We start from the raw sequence: 20,124 nt of genomic DNA, 5'->3' as shown, positions 1-20,124 counted from the left end.
GAAAGAGGCAGGTGAATTTGGCATGATATGGTAAAAACGAGGCCGCACCTGGGTGGCAGCTGCTATGCTTTGTTACCCCTAGTAGAGCCCTCGCTGGGTTACGACAACAGGAACTGTTCCTAACAGGTGCTAGATTAACCCTCTTAAGCTCTGTAGCTTGCATCCCATACCCTTCCCTTTACACATCCTGAATGAGATGATGATTATAGACCAGGGGTCAGCACTGTTACTTGAAATAACTCGTGAACTACTGTCCATGAGACTATGAGTGGATCTGCACACCATGCACCAATCAGGGGCTCCGTACAACACTGCACAACTCAATGAGATGTTGCTAGTAGCACTTTAAAGCACAGCAGAAAAGATGCACTCACAATTACCATCCATACACCTCCTGTCCCCCTGCAGTATTTTATCGAGGCTATGCACCTGAGTTCAGGGAGCACCTTACAATTATGAGCTAACAAAGCTTTTCTTTTGCAACCTTTGTACAATCATATGGACCGCTTTGCAAATGTACCTACATTATTTTTTCACTTTGGCGTTTTAGTAATATCGCACATGCAACTTTTCAGAGAAAACTATGTGGTTTATGAAGTGAAACTTAATCTGCAAGTCGGGGAAACCAACTTTGCTCAAGAAGAGACAAGTGGGAAAACTTGCAACCGCCACAAAGTGCAGAAAGCTGGACCTGCGCAGAATTTCGCTAGTGGGAAAAATTGCATAAATATATAATGCTGCAGGTGGGCCGATGGATGTGCAGATTTACATAGTGAGGGTAATGTTTCATGCAATTTCCATAAAAATGATTCTTTTGATCGAAACAGAATATCACATATTAGAAATGGGACAGCATCACAGAGACTGTGCATTAATGTTAGTGAGCTGCTGCTGTGTTAAATATTGAAAACACACGACTATCCCTGAATATTGGATATGGTCACTCAGACGAAATGCGACTGAACCAAACATGCACTGTGGCGCCATGTGAGTAACACTAAAGTCAGGATTGACTTCACTTACGCACGCCCCACAATGAGAACCACGTGAGGGCAAAATCACTCCCCTGCGACTGCAGCTGGCTTCCCCTCGGACACGTGGTGGACAGAGCCCCACACGGTCAAGCACGGCGGGTCATCACATCCGTGGAACAGAGTGTGGGATTTTACGGGAGGGGGTCCTTTGTTAGGCCGCATCATCCCATTGCGAATCTCCCGAGACACCGGCTAAACTGGGAAAAGGAACAACACACACCACTTTAATCTTGAAAACATCACATCCAGTGCTGCCTGCCCAGCGCTCCGTCATGCATTTTTTTTTACGAACAATACTATGCATGCACGGATTTCGGGTCCATAATTACTATGTTAAGAGCATAACTCATAGTAACACAAGATGGTGTGATCTAAAAACCCGAGGGTGACTACGGCATGGAGTGAATCGGTAGTTTCGCAGTTTAGAGAGCTACAAACACATGTATAATTTGAAGACCGTGCCTGTGCTCTGTCAGTAACCTGGCCACAGAGCGTATGTAAGAGTTGGAACTGGATCAGAAATTCACAGCTGTTCTCAAGAGTGGAACAATTACATTCTTTTTAGGAGTGCAGACTGGAAGAGCTTTCTATCTTGTGCCTTAGGTAAAGGAAACTGAAACTTGGCAACACAAGGGTTCTCCTGATTTATAATGCAGAGCTGGAAAGCGGGAAAAAAAACATTAACAGTCTTTCAAGAGCCCGTGGCATACCAGCGGCTAAGTATAGAAGGCGCACATCGCAGCTCCAATCTAGAGAACAGTGCATTATGGTGTTTACTGGCCAGGCCAGCGCTTACCGTTTAATCTGCTTCTGATGAAATATGTTCCGAATCCAGACAGAAAAAGGCAGGTGGTGCCGATTTGTAGCAGTTCAATACTGCTTGCGCCACCTGCATGCTAGCAGGCTTTACGGGACCTGCTCCTCCGATCCGACCCGCCTGGTGCTTGCTCCGGCACCACGTATTGCACAATCAAGACTGCGGTGCCAGGCTGTGAAAGGCAGGTGACGAGGTAACCAGTTCAGGAACAGCGTCATCATCTTTGCCCTGCCCCTCCCCAGCTGAGCTCAGTTAGGCCAATCTGAGCAGCTGGCTTTGGAAATGGCAGGCAGCGACTATGGAAAAAGGCCTAAGAACAATAAATGACAATAACAGGCTACAAAATTGAGATGGGAGGCGCGAGCTACTCATTGGGGTTCGGCGAGCTACCGGTAGCTCGCGATCGACCGGTTGGAGACCCCTGGAATAATGCATACAGCTCTGAAATAATTTTTAAGTGAGTTCTTCCTGTATTTGCTCTTATAGGTTTACATTTCAAAAGGGAAAACGTACTGGTGTTAACTGCTCTTCACATTTTTTTTATTGGCATGGGATTAACATTACCAGGTGGCCATCATATATTGTCTTTCTGTGCGACTTGCATTGCCAGTGTCTTGCCTATTCCGTACATGGCCTTACTAGTATTTTGCCCAACCCCTGTATGGCATTCTTTATTAATTTCATTGCATGAATGACGTGACTGTGTTAAGGTGTTTTGTTCCCAAGGCACTGTTTAGTGAGTTCTTCCCCCATCTGTGATTAGTAGAGCGTTTAACCCACTCCCCAGCAGTTCGAACATCCAGCAGGCCCTCCGGCCGTTCCTTTTTGTTGTCAAACATCGACACCAAGACCTTTTTGGTGTGAGAATGACCGCAGTTTATTAAACCCTTTTTAGCCCTCCCGTAGCAGGCTATAGTGGCCATTAAAGGCCTGCACCAGCGTTAAAGTCCCGAGCTGGATTTTAATGCCAGTATAGCCCATATAGACTATGGAGGGCTATAAGGCTATTAGTACATTCTGCCACTAGAGGGCAGAAAGTTCTAACAAATAAAACAAAGGCCTCACGGAGCCCAAGGGGATAGAAACCCAAGCTTGTTTGAAGCCCAGTCTCGGCGCCGACGAGGGATGTCGGCTCCGCAGGATCCAGCACCGAGAGTGGCCCTCCTTGCAGTTCCTTCACTTACGAGAGCCAGCCAGCTACAAACACTCTGCACCCGTGCTGCCCGGCCCGGGCCTAGTGAAACTGACTGCTTTCCAGTGCTCCCAGGACCATCACAATCTGAGCCCCTGTTGGCAGCTCCTAGTCTTCCAAGTGCCACCCCCCCCTTCCTTTCTACCACATAGCACGCAAGGCTACCAACATGGCCAGCACCTCTGCACACAGACTCCCCCTGGCAGATACGACCGATCTGCTGGTGGAACTTTGGTCCTTGTCCCCCCTACCACCTCACGACTGAAAGGGGTCCCACTGAAACGTATTGCAAGTATATGCATGCAGTGTATGTTCTTTCTCTTATAGGAAAACATTACGCAAAGACGCACTGTTAGTTAACATTGCTGAAACTGTAAAAAAGCATATCCCGAAGGAGTACTTACCTATTTATGAAGGTCTTGGTTTCAAATTGTATATAAAAATACCTGTTATTTTTAGGTCAAACGTGAGCCAGCGTGCAAGCGCTGCTCTGCGAAGAGCTGTGGTAGTTCAGTATGGAGAGAAGCTTCGCCCACTCCCCCGCCCTTATTTTTCATTGGCTCGTGTGTTTGTCCTTTGTAAATGCTGTCTTCTGATTCATTATGAGGCTTATTAGTCCCTCCTTAGTACAGCCATGTCGTCTTTTGTATCCTCCCATGCCTACTGGCCCCTTTACTTGGTTGTTACACCGGGTGCGTGTACTATTTAGTTTAAGCCACTGATTTGTCCAGTGGGCGGCTTGGCTGCCTGGTCCCTGGAGCTGCCGGAGATCGTCCAGGTGGTGCGGCTCCTCTGGAAGTCCAAGGGTGCGCTGCAGGGCTTAAGGCCCAGGGAGCAGCTGGAGCCGGAGCCCGCTGTTTTTATTTGTTTTTCAAGGTGATGGTTTTGACATCTAGGATTATCAGCATGTATCATGGTGAACGTTTTGAGTGCTGTTTTCAAGTCTTCAGCTTTGTCACGGTTCAGGCCTTGTCAGTTGAACGTCATCCTTTTTTGGGACGGTAAGTGTTATTTTGTTCTTTTCAGTTGATGTATTTGTAAACTGATTGCACAAGTGTTACAGTGCAGCTGGGATATTGCTGCTTTAGGTGTAAACGCCTATATTTGCTTCACATGATGGCCATCGGTAAGTTTCATACATTGATGCTGAAGAAGATCGGAAGATTATGGGACTCCCTACTTTGTGATCGTGTTAGCGTAATTGTTTCCTTCAGTGTTACTCGTCTGTACCTGTTTGATGTCAAAAAGCTGGGCCTGCGGGAAGATTGATAGTGATAAATATATGTACACGTGTAGGATGATGTAATCATTCAAGTAGTGTTAAGGTTTCCTGGCACCCAATCAAATGACAGGAATAAATAAAGAGACATCTTGGACACAATTCTTCCAAAATCCGAAGAGTGTAAGTGTGTGCATTATGTATGTATCTGGTATCTTTATATATGCCTAGGTAAGTTTACTTGTCCAAGTCGGTGTTTTGTTTAGCTCTAATCTGATTCACATACACTGCTTGAAACGACACCCAGACATGTACACATATGCTAAAACAACACAACTGAGGGCATACGAAGATACAGATATCCAAGCCAGTTTTTGTAACACTGTGGGGATCTGTAACTATAATATCAGAAAACTTTGGCAAAGGGCAATTACTCAAAAGAAAGCATGCGTCGTACATTGAGGGTCAAGGCATGGTGATTTCTGAGAATATTACGTCTGGCTATTGTTAGCAAACAGCAGCAGTTTCAGAACTGGTAATTCAGAGCAAGGATTATGTCACGCCCGAACTGTAATATAGAAACCTAAAAGAGGATATATTATATGCTCTCTATCCTGCTCTCCCACTTTCTCTCTCGCTCTCTCTTACCTTCTTTCCCTCTCACTTACCGTGACTCCATATGCAGATAGATAACAATAGATAAATATGCATTGAGGTCCAATATTTCAATGGAGGGATTCCGGTGACACGACAATAAACTATGAGTCTGGAGGGGCTTGGTTACCATTGGTGCACCAGGTGCAGTAGCACCGGTGCCCAATGTACCCTGATTAATGCTAAATTTACTAGCCCCAGAGCAGCTTACGCGCCGCTTTCCTTGTTTGCACCGTGGCCCATGGCACCATTACCATGCTACTCAGGCTGAAGGCAGTGTGGCTTCCAAATGTCACCTGCTCTCCATGACAGCCTTCCTGGACTATAATATCTGTAAGTAATCCGTCATGTGTTTTTATTGTTTTTTGGCATCTGTGTAGCGCATTCTGTTATTGAAATTATAGCGATGCGGGCTAGTCTGCTGTGGTGTTCTGTGTTGGACTGCCAGATTATAGTGTGCCTTGGATACATTTTGATATTTAAGCATGATGAGCATTTTTAAACTGGATTAGGAGCATTGTTTGATGGAGAATGGCCTACACTGCCACCAGAGCTACTCCGTCACAGCAACTACAGCCCCCTGCCCTGGTACAGGTGCAGCATCTAGCAAGAGTAAAGCGCTTCAAATTAGTCAGTCAGAACGGGCTGATGTTTTTTGGTAGTTAAGATAAGAATTGTTCGGTCAAAATATCAGAGTTTTGCTTCCAACCACTTAATCAAAACGTGTGATCCTAGACTAATCACTTTATCTCTTTGTTCCTCGGTACATTTTTAGGTCAAGCCTAGCGGCAGCGCGCATGCACTGCGAGGCATGCTGTATTAGGGTATGCACTAGCAGCCCTGCCCACTCTCTGATCATATTTGTCATTGGCATTGTGTCATTGTCTTTTGTAAACGCTGGCTTCCGATTGATTGATCTCCATTTGTTACCGCCCATAATGACTGGACCTTTTACTTGGCTTGTTACATGGTCTGCTTTATGTAGTGGGTGAGCACTATTTTGTTTATGGACACTTATGGGGACAATGGTTGGTGCTTTTTGTTGTATTTGCAGGCTGAGTACGGCACCCGCCTCCTCTATTGGCACCCTATCTCCTCTATTGGCACCCTATCTCCTTCGCATGAGCGAGTGAAAACAAGCAATACAATGCAATAGGTCTAGCATTTACACAAGTTTGAGCTATTGGCATTGTAAATGACAATGCCTTTTATTTATGTTTTTAAAGCATAAATAAAAGGCATTGTCATTTATAATGCCAATAGCTTAAACTCGCGTAAATGCGAGATCTGTTGAATTGCAAATGCTTGTTCTAAATTGGTGTGGATCTCCTTTTTAACTGTGTGCATCAATTATTGCCTCTGTGTGCAACAAATGTCCATCACTCCTCTCTGATAACCCTAAGGCTGCTTGACCACTAGATAGAGTACCTTGGGATTGCTAGAGCAAGTCTCTGTCTACTTATAAGAGATACCTGGACACTTTACACAGCATACCTCTTTTTTAGTATACTATATAAAGAGCCAGCTTCTTACACATACAGAGTTGCCCCATTAGGGATTTGAAATGTTTCAACATTGCGCTGCATTGTTCTGTGTCTGGTGCGCCCATAAAATGGAAATTGTCCAGGTAGTGCAGTTTTCCTCCTTTGGGGCAACTTTCGCCCAAAGTCCATTCTAGGAACGTGCTAAACGTTTCAAAGTGCTGCAGCAACAAATGATGGACGGAATGCTGAATAAATCAAACATTCTCCACCAGTAAAGAGATCTGGGTGAAATCCATCATTCTTTTGCTTACTACGCCACTCCAGTTTGAGCACAGCCATATGCAAATCAGTCTTGACCCTGCTTCTCATGGGAACAGTCCAGCCAGAACTGCCAAGCAAGGTCCTCCCTGGACCAGAAACAAGCATCCTGGTACCGGTTTCGGGGTATATCACCCCTTATCAGCCAGGCTAGCTTGAATCCAGTGACACAGCAAACAAGGGATCCACGTCAGGGCATACCTATCCCACTTACGGCGAAGAGTGCTGCGGCAACAAATGATGGACGGAATGCTGAATAAATCAAACATGCACCCCCAGTCAACAGATCTGGGTAAAATTTATCGCATTTTTGCTCACTACGCCACCCCAGTTTGGACACAGTCATATGCAGATCAGTCTTGACCCTGCTCCTCATGGTAACAGTCCAGCCCGGACTACCATGCTGGGTCCTCCCTGAACCAGAAACAAGTTCCCGGTCCAGGCAGAAACAAGTTTCCGGTTCTGGGATGACCCAGCTTGGCAGTTCGGGCTGAACTGTTCCCAAGAAGAGCAGGGTCAAGATTTAGTTCTCTTTGGTGTTATATGCTCAGGCAGTGGCCCCATTGCCTTGGCTCCTTAGGCCTCCATGTTTATTTATGCCACTTGGTGTGCTCCCTCATGCCCTTTCTTCTGTTCCTATGAGCGTGCGATCCCCCCCAAAATGTCAGGACTGCTTGAGCTTTGTAGGTTGTGTGGGGGGTAGAGGGGGGGGGTGACTGGATCTTGTAGCGCCCGGTAGGACATGCTCTCACTGTTGGAGATGCTCAGCATCCCCCAAAGCAAACCGTAATGCTAGGTTTGGAGAGTGGGGGCCGGGTGGGGCTATAACGTTATAACTGCAGTGCCCCCCTGCACTCGCTGCCAGCAGCCTCCCGGCGTGTCCTTGCGCCGCTGCAGGGGCCGTTCAACAATGGTCCTTGTTCAAGTCGTGTTTCTTGGCTTGTTGGGAACTCCACCCTGCCGACACCATCTGACTCTTGACGCCGCCTCATCAGCTGTGTGGCGATGCTGGTCTTCCCGCGCTGTTCATTCTCGAGGCAACCTCACCTCCTTTACTGTAGAAATTGGATCCCTTGCAGTGTGAAGTGGCAACCCCGCTCCGTCGGACGTCCCCTCTCGACCTCTCCTCCTCAGCTGCCGATGCTGGGTCCCTCGTAGTGCAGTGTGGCGGCCCTGCTCCGTCACACGCAGCCTTGCAAATCCTTCACTCCCACTGCTGGATCCTGTGACGTGCTGGCATAACTCTTGGAGGCGACAATGTTGCAGGCCATGTTTCCCCCATCGCCTTTTGGCTACATTTGTGGCCCTCCCCCTTTTTTTTATTGGGGCATTCGAAAATCAACTGTTGCCTTGGCGTGCTTTATGCTCACTGGGCCCGTTGTTGCTGCTCACAGGGGGTGGGCGGGAGCGGGAGTTGGCCACCGTCCCTCCAGGTTCGGGTCCTACTTCCTGGTCCGTTGCAACATTGGGCCTGTTTCTGGGAATTTTATTTATTTTATCTGCTTATTCTGTCATGGGCTCCTTGCTGATTATGCTCCATATAGTCATTGGGTAACATGTCAGTTCTGTGCCCTGGCTTTTAATAGAGATAACCCCTATGGCCCAGAGGAGAATAAGCATCTTTGCATTTTCACTTTCCTAGGATACTTTGAGCATGTGCAGAGATACTTAAGCAACAGATACCCTTCTAGCATGTAGCCACATTAGAAAGCCATTTATTTTGGGGGCCGTGAATTACTGAGCGTATTTCAGTCCTTGACACCCACTTATAAATCAGCCGCCTAGTCTCCTTAAAAGATAAACATCTTACTGTACATTAAGTGTATCAAGTATGATCACTTTGTCATATTGAAGTGGCGATCTCTGTAATCATGCCTGCTGTATTTAGCCTTGACTGCTGCATTCCCTTCTCATGGGGAGCAGCTTTGTTATTCAGCTGGAATTGCATAGTATCTTAAGATTTGGGAAACCAGTGGTAAATAACAATATTCATGAAGGATACTGAACAGTATCCATACTGCCCCAGCACCCAGAGAATTGTATGTTTAAGCCACACCCCTAATTACATAGGCCACACCCCTTTTAGGGGCCCCACACTTTTTTCATCCACTTAAAGCCCTGATTTGTAGGGCTTAGTAACATGCCTCGATTCGATTAGATAGTGCTAGAAAAAGTAATAGTGGTTCTTCATTCTACCACATTATTTCATCTTGGGCAAATCATGTTCTCGCAATATCTTTGTCCACCTATTTCCATTTGTGAGTTCTTTAAAACAGGTTTACTTCAGACAGGAAATTAGAACCACGGATTTATGGGGAGAGGAGTTGGCCTAACGGCTAGGGCGGTCGGCCTCCAACCTTGGGAACCGGGTTCGAGTCTCGGCAATGACGCTGAACATCCTGTGATTCTGGGCAAATCAGTTAATCTCCCCGTGCCTAACAAAAATGAATGTGTCCTCATGTAATGCAACTGGTGCTATGTAAAGCACCCTGATACCCGAATCGGGTCAAGTTTGCGCTATATAAAACTCTGTATAATATTTTTAAAAACAAATATTCAGACAATTGTCACCTCTGCATTGTTTTATTCCCACATGTTTGTAATTTCATATTTTCAGGGCGGATTGAGGACTATCTGACATGTAATGACCACCTGAACAGTCATTCTACCTGAGTAATGAAAAAGAACAATAAACAATTTAATCTCAAGTGTTGTGCTTGCTCTTACATTACGGCTACAGTAGAGATTTGATGAAATAGCAAACCACCAACACACCCCAGAAGGGCTGAAAATAGATTGCAAAGATTCCTGAAATCTCTAAGTTTGTTTTTCTTTTCTATAGATAATACATTTCTAATGCCTGCCTGCAAAGCCCTACTTTTCACTGCAGATACTTTTCAGTGCAGAAGCTCACACTACTCTTTATTAGTATATCTACAAGTATGAGAATTGCTAACGTAAATTGTGGAGGAATTCTTGGTGGATGCAGCCAATAATAATCACTTACCATGTAAACACATGTTAACCATTAATAGGGATAGTGCACACTCACTGTGTCTTCAGTTGATCTCACACCACAAGACTGATAACCCTGTTCTGAGCTCAGCAAGCCCCTGTGAACATATTGTCCTGTTGGAAGAGCAAAAAGTGGGGCATTGAGTGTTCTGCATCAGCTCAGAGTTGGACACAGTACACCTGAAATGCTGTGCATGCCTGCAGAAATGTTGATACTTGGCTGTCTTATCCCAGAACAGCTGAAAAATGCTCAAACTTTGTATCCTTAACAAATGGGATGTTCCTGCGAATCCCAAGTTATATCTCTTACTTCACTTATTCAGCCTTTGTCCTCTGTCTGAGTACTTGTCAGAGAAGAGGACAGTTCTGCCTCCATCCCTCTCCATCGATCTCATCTGAAGGGGTGGAGAAATAGGGGAACTTTGAGAGTAACCCATTAATTTATATTGGTCCGTTTAGGATAATAATTTTTTTAAGATGACACAACGAAGTGCCATGTTTCTGTTTGTATGTGTTAAATTTGCATTAAGAGATTGCCTTTTCTTTCTTTGTCAGTGATAACCTGCTGAGGAGAGCAGCATGCGAAGAAGCTCAGGTGAGTAAACCCTTGTATGCTGATCAGTTCTTATTCTTTTGAGATTGTGTTGTACTAGGAGATGTGCAATATTGACACAGTCTGATCTTCCATTGTAGTATTTTGTAAAATACTTATGCACTGTGCATGTATCACATGGTTTACGGTGCAACTTAAATAACCCCAAACAATATTTTGCAACTGTGAGTTGAATGAGGTTGTTGCTTTTATGAGTTTTGTACACTTTTTACTAGGTGGATGGACTCAAGGTAAGGCATACAGACACTTTAAGGTTTTTGATTATGATAACCAGTATGGCTCAAGGCAGTTCAGAAAAAAATAACCACTTAAACCTTGCAGCAAGCTTACATTTTTTAAAAGCACTGTTGAATTATAACAATTCATGTGATATTGAAATTGAGGCATGTATTTGGAGTAGGGCATCACCCCTGTCTTCATGGCCTATTCATATTAACCCAATTGGGCGTTCAATGCTGGCCCATGGTAATGTATAAAAGCAAGTTGTATATAGACACATCTCAATAGCATAAAAATCAGAAATTATCTTCTTTGGCCACAACCCAGGTGAGGAATGGCGCCAATGGTGGCCTCAGAATATGTCCCTCCCCTGCTAACTCAGTAACCACCGTGTAAAACCTTGGGGTTAAATTAGACGCTGACATGTCCATGAAGTCCCAGGTCCAATCGGTGGCTGGCACGTGTTTTGGGTTACTGAAAATGTTGAGGAATTTCCTCCCGCTTCTCCCAATTCCACACAGGAAGACTGTAGTCCAGGTCCTGATTATTTCCAGGCTGGATTACGTCCATGCTCTGTACCTTGGCCTCCCAGACTATCTACTTGACCGCCTGCAGGTGGTACAGCGGCAGCCAGAGCCATACGAATGGTAGGCCCCAGGACGCATCTGAACCCCCACCTGAGGTCCTTGCACTGGCACCCAGTACGTAAGAGAATCCACTTTAAAGCTTTAGTTTTGGCTTTCAAGGCCCTTCACAACACAGGTGCTCCCTACATCAGGAATACAATTCAGCACTATGCCTCATTAAGGACCTTGAGATCCTCTGCCCAGCGTCTGTTGACCATTCCAAAGTTTTCCCGCTCACGCATGGGTGGTTACTCTTTTCAAGTGGTGGCCACGCAGTTATGGAAAAGCCTGCCTCCTTCTTTAAGACAGGCGCAGGATCTCCTTGCTTTCAGAAAAAAATTACAAACCTGGCTTTTCCAACTTTAAATGAGGTCTACCTGTTTGTGTGCGCACTGTCAGTCTCAGGGTCCTTCCAGCGCTGGGACACTCTGTGGCATAGCCGTGCACTTTATAAGTGCCTAGTAACATAACATAACATATGCATACAGCCAGCACATATGCCTTATAGGTTTTTCAGGGGCATCTTCGGTTTCAGGAATCTTCTGTGTTTCCTACAAGCATGCAAGCCTTTCTTGGTGGGGATGTGATTAAGGTCACCAGTCACTTTCTTTCTGGTGCCCCCGAATCCCTGCCCCTCTACCCAAACTTAACCACATTTTATAATAACAGGCTAATCTATTTATACGTCTGCTCACTAACTTCTCGATATATTCGTAGTTGCTAGATCGCATGCATCAGACTCGTGGGAAGGGTAACAGACTGCTTTACAGAAAAGCTACATTGATTATTATTTTACAGCGGTAGATTCAATATAAGCTAGATATGTTCACTACAGTGGGTGAGAGACAAACTAATGGTTGATTAAAAGGTAGGTTTATATAATACAGAGAGTATTAGAAAACTCAGCTGCCTCAAAAACAAACCTGTATTACGAATATGGGGTGCAAATAGGGCAGAGGCATATATATCTAGAGACCGTGCGAAGCGAATGATGCATTCTCAGTTATACATTTTGTCAGATTATCAGGACCGTTAAGTGTCATGATAGACCACATGAAGCATTATGGTACATGACGTCAGGGCAAATGTTAGTATCTTGAAGGAAGAGTGACTGCACTGAGGAGGAAATATTGTGCATAGGCAGGAAGAAGGTGGGAGTAGACTATTGGGCCAGGACACAAAAGATAATTTGAAGAGTTTCACATTAGACTAAGAGGAAAAATGGAAATAGAGAGGGAATAAATGTGGTATGTGGTTGGAAGTGAGGTTAGGGGAGTGAAGGTGGGTTAGGAATATGAAGCAGAGTGCTGCTTCCTTCTTGTACAGGGAGAGTAAAGGGGGAAGAAATTCCCAGGTGTGATGATGCTTTGTTTGTCAGTTACTGGCAGGTGTAAAATAGTCTGTGACAGAATAATAGATAGCCTGTGTCAGTTTAGTAGATGGACCTTGTCTTTTCATGAATTATGCCAGGGAGAGATATAGTGGGATCTGAGTTGGAAGGGAATCTTAACTCTATGGGTCATTATCTGGTCTTTCCTCTCTGTAGCAAGGTTGCATTTGTGATTGGGAGAGAAGAGGAAGATTTGAGTGAGTTGTGGGCTAAATGGTGGCTTTGTTAGGTTCATCCATGGCTATCTGAGGAATGCAAGTGGTCAGGGTATAGAATAGAGGATATTTGTCCAAATGATTTCCAGATAAAGCAGAGTGTCATGAGCATATTGGTTAAATGAAATTCCATGCTTGTGTAGCCGGTCACCTAGTGGTTCAACATATATATTGAAAAGTAGGACAGCTATGATCCGGTTGGTGCATACCTAAAAGAAACTAGTGAGAGCCTGCATAAATCATCCTGTAGTCGACCACTGAGGGCGTGGGCAAATAGTGTGGAGTCTGATACTATGGGAGGCGATAATGAGATATTATGGTGGCAGTACCCAGGTCCAACAAGCAAAGAGTAAAACGTCGCCCAGAACAACAGCGAAAACCCATATTAACATAAAATTAACTATTGTAACAAAGTCCATTTCCCGTGGGACTATGGAGTGTTCTTGAGGCAGGGTCATGGGAGCCTACCACCGTCCGGCCCACCCTAACACAGAGCAAGGTTCATATGGCAGGGTAAGGTTGGTTGTGGTAGAGGAGCATCTCGCCTGGTGATGTTGATGGCCTAGAGCTGAGGCGTGGGGTCCAGGTCTCCAGGAGAAGGCGTTCTTGGGTGCCCTGGGACAAAAAGAGTCAATGACAGCTTGCTTCTCTCTAGCTACACTTTGGGGTCCGGTCTGTGCTCTGCATGGAAGGTTCTGGTGTTTCTCTGTCCCTGGGAGCCCCCTATGTCGTGGCCCCCGTATCCTCCTGTGGTGTGTCCAGGGCTGTGCCCGCCAGGTCTAAGATGTTTTGGGCCTCCTCCAGTGATCTAATTTGATGCTTGTCTCGCGCATGGTGAAGAATACGTTCCTTCAGAGGGAAATCATGTACACAGGTGAGGATGTCCGGATGTGGATCTTTAGGTGATTGTTTAGGGACCCACCCTGTGTGTTCTGTCCAGATTAATGACCTCCTCCCAGGGGAGTGGGGGGGGCTTCGAGAATCGATCTGAAAAGATCCATTACAAACGCTGAAATATCTGATCCCTCTGCGCCGGATGCTACGCCCCGTATGCGGATGCCCTTGCGGCGTGATCTATTCTCCAAGTCCTCCGCGTGTGCCTGGAGGTTCTGATGTTGGTCCCTGAGGCGGAGGATCTCTTGCTGTATTTTTTCTGTCTCCTCAGCTCTGTCTGATTCCTGATCCTCCAATGTAGAGATCCTCTCCCCAAGACCATCCAAGTCACGCAGGGTTACTTTAAGCTCCTTGAATTCCTTCTTGAAGGACTAAAGATCTTCTGGTAGTTCCGAAAACGCCGATTCCAGGTAGGGGCGAGTGACTGGCTCCTCTGGCACTGCTACATTGGCAGGGCCCTCCACCGCTGACATCGCCGTGGTGTCCCTCGACTGAATCCCATCTTTTTAAGAAGCATATCTTTAAGGTTGCAATCTTTCTTTCCTCTCGCAGATGCCATTTTGAGAGGAATGCTGAACCCCAGTGGATCAACTTGGCCTGCAAGGTTGGGGGCCTACGGGTCCCCTTCAAGCTAGATCGTCGTTCCAATGGGTGAGTGGTAGAGTCCAACCAGGGGTCAACTTCTCTGTTTCATTTGTAGCCCCCTAGAGGCACCTTTGCTAGCTTTCTCAGAATCGCCAGTTGATGGTTACACTGAGCTTGGCGTTATATAGTCTGTGTTTGTGGCACCCACTACTGCTCTTCCTCCTTAAGTTACTCCGTCCCAGATGGGGCAGATGAGCTTGGGACTCGCCGCAGCCAGGGCTTCCCGGACGTCAGAGGACCTCCCCCACAGGCCGTCGTGCTGAGATTCTGCCAATCTGGGGGATGCTACTCCCGGGCGGACGAGCAACCCAGGCCCCGGGGGCCACAGAAACACTCACAGTCAGGGGGCCTCGTACCCCGCCCCCTCTTCCGGTGATCTCCAAGCCCCGCCCGGCAGTGGACCACCAGGTCTGTGTGAAGGGGCTACTAGGTGAGGGTCAAGGGGGGCCCAAATCCCCGGGGGCGCGAGGATTCCCTCTGTGTCATTAGGCGTTGGTCCCTGGGGTCTGTCAATGGGGAGCGGTGTGGCCCTTAAGAGCGCTCGCCGGTCCTCCGTGTCGGCTCTCTCCTGGCCCTCTGTTTCATTCGAGGGCCACTTCGAGTGCTTCCCAGGTATCTGGGGTGCTATGGGCGTTTCTTCCCCTCCCTGGAACCGGCTCACCGTCTCTCGTGGCGGGGGAGGGGGGCGTCCTCCTGTGTGCTCCTCGGGCCTGGTCCGATGTTGGCTCCAGCCCTCCTCACAACTGGGCGGGTCTGTCGTGCCCCATTCAGGTCGCCGCCTCGTGGTTGGGGGCCTGCTCCTCCTTTCGCCTGCTGCTCTGCTCCTTCGGCGTGGGCAGCAGCCTGCTCTGAATGCCGTTCACGCACTCACCGAGAGGAGGGGCAGGTCGATGTGCAGGGTGCTTTGGACCACTGTGCCAGCCACCGGCTGGCAGGCATGCACCGCAGTCAGCATCCGTGCTCTTGGCTCCGCTGTGCTGATTCGCGTGTCTGGGCGATCCCCACCTTTTCGTTTCATCAGGATCAAAATGCCCCCACTGATGCAGCAGGAATGGCGGGGTGTACCGGTGATCTGCCCCCACGAATGGTGCTGTTCTGGGCGGATGGGCCTGTGGCGGGGGACCGAGAGACTCAGGAACACGTCTCACCTGTCCGCCATCTTGGACAAGCCCCCATGCATAGTAAATAAAAAGAACATAAGTAGAAAAAAGAAAACCTGCTGCAACCGAAGCATGGTATGTATATGCTTGCAATAAATAATAAAGTTAAACATTGCAACTGGTGACCATCCTGCAATGTTATTAGACAAAGTGGATCATTGTTTTAAAGTTCCTGCATGGCTGTCAGGTTGAGAACCAACAGGTTGACCATCTTGGAATAGTAAAACAATGATGCATTATGGTAAATACCATTATATATTGGTCAACTGGTTCACAGGCGGGCACCACATGAGATGTGACACACTGCAGAGGCAATGAGCAGCAAGCAAGCACTGCCATTAGCACTGTCTAGTGAACTGTAGTATTCCCTAAAAAATGAAAGAAAAAAGAGTAGAAGGAAAAAATTAACTTATAAAACGAGTAAAAGTAAATGACTGGTCTACCAGGCCTGCCTGTGAAGCACACTCATTTTCAGGCAGACCTGCACATGGAATTGGACAAATGCCATCATTCACAGGCCAAAAGCATTGCCTACATTGGTAACATGGTGACATAACAACCTACCCTTAAAGATCTTTTGGCTTTGACATATGTTACATTATAAATAAATTGGGCCTACTGCCTTTTTTGTAACTTTTTGTAACAAACAGGTCAGACACATATGGCATCTGGAAAACATTTTTCCAGTGGACCAATGTGACCTATATCCTTTATCAGTGAATTGTCACAGCCAACTCATTTTTACTGTATCCACACCAACATCAAACCCCTTGCCTACTACGGTAACCACTGAGATTCCATGTAACAAAATACTTGCCTACAGAAATAAACACAGTAAAATTACAATTCACTTTTAAAAAGCCTATTGTCTTTAACACATTCTTTTTACAATAAGTAAATCGGGCCTTCTGACTTTGTCATAACATTTCCTAATACTGGCCAAGTCCAACAGCCATTTAAGAGAAAGCTGAGAGCTGGCTGATGAATTTGCCTCCCTCTGCAGGGTCAGCCCCAAACCTTTTGCCTTCTCGCCTCCTATTTTGCCGAGTTTGTTTTTGTTGACCGTTGGACTCTTTGCCTTTTACCACTGCTAACAAGTGCGAAGGTGCTCACTTTCTAAAACATGGTGAAATTGGCTAACACCTGATTGGCATATTTAATTTACTTATAATTCCCCGGTAAAGTGGTATACCATATACCCATGGCTGGTAAATTAAATGCTACTAGTGGGCCTGCAACACTTATTGTACTACCCACTTAAGTAGCCCCATAAAGCATGTCTCAGGCCTGCCATTGGAGCCTGTAGGCAGTTTTAAACTGCAGATCCGACTTGGCAATTTAAACCCCCAGGGTTGTTCCCAAACAGTCCATATGGCTTATATTTAAAAAGTTGGGCATGTACTCTTAAGTTTTACATGTCTTGGTAGTCAGGTTTTCTTTTGTTGTGTTTTCACTCTATTTCTGATTAAGTGCTTGCATACATTCTTTACACTTTGCCTCTAGGTTAAGCATGACTGCTTTTGTTCCAAGCTGCCAGAACTGTACCAGAGCACAGGTTTATTTAGTGCCTTTTTGTGGTTCACCCTGACAAGGAATGTGGCTATTGCATGAGTTCTCTCAACCAAAAACTCAATTTCTCAAACTGACTTTAAAGACGCCTTTATTTCCAAACAAAATATCACTGGCCCTACATCAAATTACCAAAAGAGGCCAGTAAAATATCAGAATCACTTTGGCATTCTCTAGATTCCAGTCCATTGAAATTCTCTTCCACGAGCACCCGTAGACAATAATATTTTTGTCGAATTTTGTATTTTCAGTGATATGACCACCGAAGGACCTGATTTTATATTAAAACAGCTTTGGACTATACCATGTCCTGCTGAAAGGCAATATTTCTCTCCATGTGTTCCCAAACCTGGCATGTCACACAGTTTGGTGCTTACTTTCCCTCCATGTTAAAGAACAGTAGATACTTCAGCATCCAGGCTAATGTACTGCATAGCTAAATACATAGAAGGTCCCAACGGCGATACCGATTGCATTGCAAATGCTTACTTTTATGTTTTAGTTTTTTAAGCAATGCTTTACAGAGAAACATTTGCAAGGCCAGCACGGTGGCACTCGCATTATAAAGGCGAGACCTATTGATTTAACCTGTACTTGTTGGTACTGGTTTATACTGGTAGCTAAAGCACTCTGCAGCTTGAACTGAAAACACTATATTTAGTACTACACTTGTGCAATAATCTGACATTTTTCACAGAAATTTGTATTGGCCATAGTAACAAACGAACAAGAAATATTATTTTTGAACACTTGAGAGCTAGTCAAAACAACTACAAATTTACATCATGTCAGTGACAGCACATTTCACTATGTTGGCCTGGCTTTAAGGTTTGAGCCAATACTCCAGGTTACATTGTTGTGTTGTAGCCTGTGGTGGGCTTTGTGTTTGGTAACTGGCTTACATTTTATTGTGCTTGTATAGCCTGTAACCTGCAATGTAAGGCTGCACTCTGGTTATGATAGCGCTGTAGCCTTTGGCTTTGGGCTAAATCTTTTGTACTGTTGTAGCTATTATATGTGGCTTAAAAGGTAACACTATAGACTGCATTGTGCTTGCACGGCTGCACCAAGTGTTACAATGTCTTTATAGAGGTTTTTGTGTGACATGGGCTGTCAGGCTGTTCTTATTACATTGTGTTGCACTGGTGTGTAGCTTTTAGTGTGGGCTAGTCTCTGGTTTACTTTGGTTTAAACTGTCACCTATGATTTGAGGTGTGTCGAAAATGTAGGTAAAGTTGTGTTGCATGGTTGTGGCCCTTGCATGCAGTCTGTGAGGCAGTGCTATTTTACAGTGAGGCTGCACTCTGCATTATACTGTATTGTCAGATTTGACGTGTAATGTGGGCGCTCAGGCTGTACCCTGGATTTCGTTGTTTTATAAGTCAGATTTTGTGACAATTGCTGACCTGTGCTTTTAGTGTTTGTAAGTTGTGAAATGGTATCATGCTGTTTAGGCTTGCCATTGGATCATTGAAGTTGTGCGTTAGGATGTTAGGCAAATCTCAAGCGCATTTTTATTTTAAATGTGACTAGTGACCTGGGATGTTAACGTTTATTTATTTAGTTTATTTAATTTATAAAGCGCCAGAATCACCCCAACAGGGGTATCTCAGCGCTATGACTGCCATTACCAACCAGGGAGAGATGAATCAGAACAGTGTGGTTTTCATCAGCTTTCTAAAAACCAGGAGGTTAATGCATTGACGCAAGTGAATAGGTTGTTGGTGCCAATAAAGTGGGGCAAGGTGGGAGAAAGCATTACCAGCCATGCAAGCTTGTTTAAAGCAAGGGATATGAAGGAGAGCTTTGGATCCTGACCGGAGGGGCCTAGTTGGCATATATCTGGCCAACTTATCTGTCAGATAGCTAGAACCCAGTTTGTTTAGAGATTTGAAGACCACACAACAGATCCTCTTCCGCACCGGGAGACAGTGTAGTTTTTGGAGTAGAGGAAGAGAGGCAGTTCTAGGAGGGGCATTGGTCACCAAGCGGGCCGCCGTGTTCTGGACTACCTGCAATTTGTTTAACAAGGTTTCCTTGGCTGAAATCAGCAAAGCGTTGCAGTAGTCCAGGCGGCTTAAGACCAATGCCTGGATCAAGGTTTTCCGTGTGGAGAGTGGCAGGAGAGGAAAAACTCTTCGAAGGAGACTAAGTATGTAAAAGCAGGCCCCAGCAATAGTGGTAGCATGCTAACCCCAAAGTTAGTTCATGATCTATCCGGACTCCTAGGTTCTTTATCACCTGCTTTGGGGATGGGGCAGAGCCTAGTTCCTCTGGCCACCAACTAGGGGACCACCTCACTGCTGCTTCTCCAAACAACATTATTTCAGATTTTTATGCATTAAGCTGCAGAACGTTCTCTCTCATCCAGTCCGCAATGACTTTCATACCCTCCGAAAAGGCGGTCTGAATGTTGGAGTTGGTTTTGTCAAAGGAGAGAAGAAGTTGATTGTCATTGACATAGAAGATAGGAATGAATCCTAAATTCCTCCGTAATCCAGCCAAGGGAGTAACATAGATGTTAAATAAAGTAGGGCTCAAACAGGAGCCCTGAGTTACTCCCTTGGTTACTCTTGTCTGCGAGCGAAAAGGGCCCAGATCATTAGTCTGGGTTCTATCAGATAGGTAATTAGACAATCATTTCAAGGCATTCCCTTGGATGCTTATATCCCTAAGTCTCCTGAGTAGGATCTGGTGGGAGATGTATCCAATGATGCAGACAGGTCAAGCAGCACCAAAAGTACTGCCTGACCATTATCCGCTAGCATTGGGATGTTATCAGTAACTGCCACCAACGCTGACTCAGTATTATGTCTGGGTCGAAATCCAGATTGTGAACGATCGAGACAATTCGAGGAGTCGACAAATTCAGACAAGTGCTTGTTAATATGCTTCTCCAGAAGTTTGCTCTGTAGAGGGAGCAAGGAGATAGGGCGGTAGTTTGAAACATCTTCCGGGGGAGCTTTAGGGTTTTTCCTGATGGGGATAATCTGCTTTCCACTCAAGTGGGAGACTGCCTTCCTTCATGGAACTGTTAAGATTAGAGCAGATGGGAGCAGC

The 20,124-nt window shown here is 45.8% G+C and overlaps 1 protein-coding gene across 1 annotated transcript in view; it reads left to right on the top strand.

Moving 5' to 3' along the window:
• Positions 1–20,124, top strand: part of AGK (acylglycerol kinase) — a 187,675-nt gene that overhangs the window by 894 nt on the left and 166,657 nt on the right. Inside the window, exon 2 of the mRNA XM_085652021.1 lies at positions 10,289–10,328. Within this exon, the coding sequence (XP_085508147.1) occupies positions 10,289–10,328 (40 nt within the window). The remainder of the gene's footprint in view (positions 1–10,288; positions 10,329–20,124) is intronic.

The sequence above is a fragment of the Triturus cristatus genome, chromosome 4_1, assembly GCF_964204655.1.
Source record: "Triturus cristatus chromosome 4_1, aTriCri1.1, whole genome shotgun sequence".
Taxonomy (NCBI): domain Eukaryota; kingdom Metazoa; phylum Chordata; class Amphibia; order Caudata; family Salamandridae; genus Triturus; species Triturus cristatus.
The sequence above is the reverse complement of the archived record's forward strand: the minus strand, read 5'-3'. Positions and strand labels throughout refer to the sequence as shown.